Source organism: Galendromus occidentalis, unplaced genomic scaffold (genome assembly GCF_000255335.2).
Source record: "Galendromus occidentalis unplaced genomic scaffold, Mocc_1.1 scf7180000077515, whole genome shotgun sequence".
Lineage (NCBI taxonomy): Eukaryota > Metazoa > Arthropoda > Arachnida > Mesostigmata > Phytoseiidae > Galendromus > Galendromus occidentalis.
Window position 1 is genome coordinate 964,156 of NW_003805503.1, and position 5,554 is coordinate 969,709.

The 5,554-nt window shown below is 49.7% G+C and overlaps 1 protein-coding gene across 1 annotated transcript; it reads left to right on the forward strand.

Moving 5' to 3' along the window:
• Nucleotides 1-1,873: 1,873 nt before the first annotated feature.
• LOC100907294 (innexin shaking-B-like) lies at nt 1,874-2,980 on the forward strand. Its single transcript, XM_003747296.1, has one exon. It carries the CDS (start codon nt 1,874-1,876, stop codon nt 2,978-2,980), a length of 1,107 nt encoding a protein of 368 aa, XP_003747344.1.
• The last annotated feature ends 2,574 nt before the right edge of the window (nt 2,981-5,554 follow it).

Consider the following 5,554-nt stretch of genomic DNA (forward strand, 5'->3'; position numbering starts at 1 on the left):
TCAGCTAGTCGATTGTCGTTCCGAAATCAGCTGCTGTCCCATTGAGCACAAGCATACCATAAACCGAACCCGGAAAAGACCTCGACGATTCACTGAAGCCTCGAGCAAGCCGACGCAGAGAGGAGCAAGTCCTAAAAACCGTGTCCCGATCCAAAGAGGAAGCCTCAAATCCTCAAAAACGCGGGGAGATCCTACGCGAGTGATCTATTCCCGTGTCCCAGAAGTCCGAGAACCGGAACACGGAGGACAGTGATACCCGTGTGAAGACCGAGTCGTTGATTTGTCAACAGACCAACGGAATTAGCAGAGAAGGACAGCGGAGAACTCCTCTCGCAGGCAGGCAGGCAGGCAGGCGGACGGACGGCGGGACCGAACGACCGAACGGCCGGTCCGACAAGCAAGCAGCTGACCAAACGAGCGAGCGAGTGACCAACCAACCGTCCGACAGATCGATCGATCGATCAATCAATCGAACGAGTAGAGAAACATACGACGAATCCGCTCATCTCACTGCTTCGATGCCATCTTGGGTTTTTCGGTACCTTGTTGCAAGGGTTGTTGTTGTTGCTGTTGTCAGGGCTTATCGGAAATCAGTTCAACAGATCACCTCAGCGACGCCTCGACGCAACTGTATGCTCCTGTGTTCTCGCTACGACAAAACATGTCATGCGCACACGGCAATCAGTCGAACATTCGCTGGTGGCTGACGAGTTCCGTTGTTTGCAATGCCAGTACTTCGACAACAAGTCATCATCTCCGGCGCAAATCTACCTCAGACACCGATCCTCAGCGAGCACCGCCCGACGAATACTACTTTGTTACTACTCAACAGTTCTTCAACAATTGCAGCAGCGACAGCAGCAGCTGCAGCGACAAACGACAAAGCAAACAGTGTACTTCTCCTTCTTCTACAATTATTACGACTATTACTACTTCCACAACTACTGCCTCAAACCTGTTCACAAGTTGTTGTTGTTGTTGTTCCACTGTGCCGATTATTTCTGCCAATATCTGTTGTTGTTCACCCACCTCAACTTGCCAGAACAACTACTCCGATCTGCACCACGAACGAATACGAAGACGACAACAACAACAGCAGCAGCAACAACAAGAGCAAGAATCGCAGCGGCAGCTGCTCCTGCAGCAGCCGCGGCAACAGCGTCACGAGCAGCTGTTGCGAGAACGTTACGAAGCCGCTGTTCCCTGCGGTGGTCCAGTGCACGTGGACCGGAAGGTCAGAACAGTTTTATTGAACTTGTTGAAGCGGATAGTTGCCTATTATTACTATTGTCATTTTTACTCGGAAACGAACGAAAGCAAGAAAGCCGGAGCGAAACAGAACTCCGTCAGCAGGGGCGTCGAGGGCCCGGGGCCCGAGCGCCCTCTCAGTCACAAGAAGTGTCAGTGTGGTCTCCAGTTTCAGCCGAACAACGAAAAATATTCATCATCAAGCTTATTACAATTTTTCTCATTGTCACCGTCATCTCAATCAAGAAAAAAAACATCAACAACAGCAAAAACAGAAACAACAAGTGCGAGGATATCGTCGAACGGAGACGTTCCGAGCAGTTATCAAGAAGTTGTTTCAAACTCAGTTCGTCAACGTCGTTGTCAAAGTCAACAGCAAGAACAACAGCAACTAAAGCAAGAAGATCATCGAGCGGAATCGCTTTCGTCGGCTCGACTGCGCAGAAAAGCGGCAGAAGCCCACGAGCGATCTGTTCTAGAAAATCAGAAAAGAAACGAGTTCCTGAATTGTTGTACTCGTTTTCTCTACGGGTGGTACTTATATTCCGACGGAATTCATCGTTTTGGGCCGCCCCAGCCGCTGAGACGGGCTCCACCACCGCCCGCGTCAGAACACTCGTCAGCCATGCTCGATGTTATCCGTTCAGTGAAGTCTCTCTTAAAGGTATCGCGAGTGCACATCGATAATGATGTATTCCGACTGCACTACACCGCGACCTGTGTGATCCTGCTTGCTTTCTGTATAGTAGTCACCACGAAGCAGTATGTAGGAGATCCCATCGACTGCGTCCGGTCCGCGGAGGTCCCTCAGAGCGTCATCAATACCTATTGTTGGATCCACGCGACCTACTCGGTCAAGTCGCTCATGCATCTAAGTCACCAAAAGGATGTTGTGTACCCCGGTGTGGGGTCAAGATCATCAGCGGACTCTTCGCCAAGTGACCACAAATACCATAAATACTACCAATGGGTGTGCTTCATGCTGTTTTTCCAGGCGACACTCTTCTATATTCCTCGTTGGCTATGGAAGCTATGGGAAGGAGGCAAGATACAAACGCTTATGATGGACCTGGACGTAGGAATGTGCGGTGAAACGGAGAGAAAGCATAAAAAGAAGCTGCTCGTCGATTATCTCGTCAACTCGCTACGTCAACACGACTGGTACGTGGCCAAGTACTTTACCTGCGAATTCATGGCCTTCGCCAACGTGGTCGGCCAAATTTTCCTTATGGACAAATTCTTCGAGGGGGAGTTCCTCACCTACGGACTTGAAGTGATTCGCTTCATGGACCAGGGAGACGAAGAGAGACTAGATCCCATGGTTCGAATCTTCCCGAGGGTCGCCAAATGCCAGTTCTATAAGTTCGGTCATTCGGGTACTATAGAGACCCACGACGCCATCTGTATACTACCACTAAATATTGTCAATGAGAAAATCTATATTTTTCTTTGGTTCTGGTTCATAATCCTGTCTATACTCACGGGGTTCGTAGTTTTACAACGAGTCATTCTGACCGCGTGCCCGCCGGTACGCGTCTACTTGCTGAACATGCGGTTCCGACTCGTACACTACGACCACTTTCACACCGTGGTGAGACGGGGTTCTCTTGGTGATTGGTTCCTGATTTACATGCTCGGCCAAAACCTCGATTCGATGATCTTCCGTGAGGTGATCGCCGATATGGCTAAGAGGATGACGGCCGAGCCTAAAGATTCGTCTTCGGCTGCATGACGACACGAGTTCCGACCGCTCCAGCACTGTCGGGAGGCTCCGCCACCGCCGGGGATGGTCGGCTTGGGTACTGCAAGGACGAGCTTCGCAGTACCTTCCCATCAGGAAGTCTGAAATACGGCTAAGTCGCTTAACCGTAGCTTGCTGATACTCAAGCGGACCCTTCTTCGAAACAATACTACGCAAAACCGACCACCGTCACGTCTTCTATTACTACTTCTACGACAACCGCCGCCGCCGCCGCCGCAACCAAACGAATGGGGATCGATTCCTCTCCAACCGGTTAATAGGTTCAGAGAGTTCCCGTTCGACCAGGTGCCTTAACTAGACGCGATCTCAGAAGCAAAACTTTTTCCGTTCATCACCACGTTTGCCTTCATCGATGAATCAGAATAGGAGGAAGGAATTCAACCGAATATGAAGAGAGAACGGAACTCTAACCAGGTCCGATCGATCCGAATAGTCACATCAAGCGATTCAAACGATCGATCAATGATGATGATGATTCCTATCAATCAGTGATGGAATGATCGAGATCAATCGCTGTTCATTCATCGATTCTTCATTGAAGTTTTGCAACTCAGCAATAACCGACCATTAGACAGCTAGCAAGCAAGCAAGCGAGCGAGCAAGCCAGCCAATCATTGTTGTCCAATTACCGTCCGTTAGTCCTGTCACAATAATTGTACAAAAGACGGAGCATCGAATGACGGAGTTGAGGTCGTCATGGACACGTATGTTTCATGATCACGGACATGAACGTCGACTCTTCCCGCCCGAGATTCATCCCATCGATCGATCGATTGATAGAACCATCAAGCGGTAGATCAATCGATCAATATCATCGACAGACTGCCTTTGTCGTACTCACCAACGTGTTGGTGATCATCATGTTCATCGTGATCGTCGTTTTCATTCATCTTAGCCGTAGCGCTCATCCTCGAGCTCATCGAGTAATGATGAAGCCATCAATCGCCCTAATCATGCTGCCTAACCGCCTGCAATACCCTGTGTTGTCATGCCTCCTTCTATGGTCTCATCAGCCGAACGAATTTTCAATGTCAGGAACGCGCGTCAAGAGTTACTCTGTCAGCACCGACTGACCGAAGCAATTATTGCGAACCAATTCATCCAGAACGGACAGCGAATTGAACGCGACGCAGAATCGTGTCAAAGTCGGATAGAACTCGATCTACGTTACAGCTCCTAATTTTCGACCGATTGACGTTCCCACCAACAACGCTCTCACAATGTGACTTCCCACCGAGCCGTGATTCCGAACCCGATTCGATCAAGAAGATACGCGACCGAGGAATCAACGGACGAAAATTTAGAAGAAAAATCAATCCGGGGGACGGTCGCAGACTCGCAAGTAACGTCCCCGCCGCCGAGCGTCGAGCGAACAACGAGACGACGCTAACGCGATCGGGAAGATTTCCATTCACACCAATTGTTCGAGACGGAGCGCTCTTCGAAGAGTTTCCGTGAAACACACCTTCCACCCTCCCTCCTCGTCTGTTCTCCTATTTTGAGAGATTCGGACGCCAACCGAGTCCGGAGTTCGCGCGGCGCCCGCAGACGCACGCGCCACTCAATTCATCTGTACGTAATTCGGTCCTGTAGCAGAACGTTCATCGTTTTTGCGTCGATCGTCGTCGCCATCGTCGGTCCGTCGATCGGACGGACGGACGCTTGGTCGCTCGATCGATTGACGTTTCTGCAATTCATAATTATTCCTGAATTTCTACTTCTCCCAAGAAAGGATTCCCAGTGATCGAAGCGAAGCGACTGCTAATGTCCTGGCTCAGCAGTTAGCACCACCGAGCGCTGCTACAACGTTCTTATTTTGACGGAAGCATGTTTGGACGGAAAGCTTACCGTAGCGACTACCTACCATGACCGCGATCAAGACCCGATCGAAATCATCGTTCAGATATCGATTTTCGAGACCGTTATCAACTCGAGAGGAAACGTAGAAATTGGAAAAATTCCGAACAAACACCGCTGACGCTGACGTCATCGGCCACGAGAGGGAACCGGGACTCAGCTGAAGAACCGAAGTTTCTGAAGAACTTCAGAAGATCCCGAGCCAAGTAGCCTCTCTGGCGTCAGGACGGCATGCGTCAGACTTATTGCTGGAGTTTCTTACAGCCGCATTGATTTTTCCACGTTTTTTGAACGTTCTCGCTCAAAGAGAATGAAGATGATCATGAGCTGAATACACAGCGACCCAAACGCCAAAACCTAAATCGATACGACGATTTCGAAAATCTATCCAAGGAAACGTCCTGAAGCAATCGACACCGATGATATCGAATTAAGAAAAAACGAACCGAACCAACAACAAAACGCAGCCGAATACCAACAACTGATTTCAACATTCAGAAAGCAATCTGAGAGATCGAAGCGATCTTCCCGTTTCATCGCAGATAACCTACTCCAGAACGAGTGGCGTGATTCTTCCAGTTGTTTCTCTCCCGACAACTCTCATCACTGCCGATAGCAACAACACAGGCTCATCGGCATGAGCCACGATCTTCGGGAGTCTGGCAACGGAAGTCGTTTGCTCTCAAT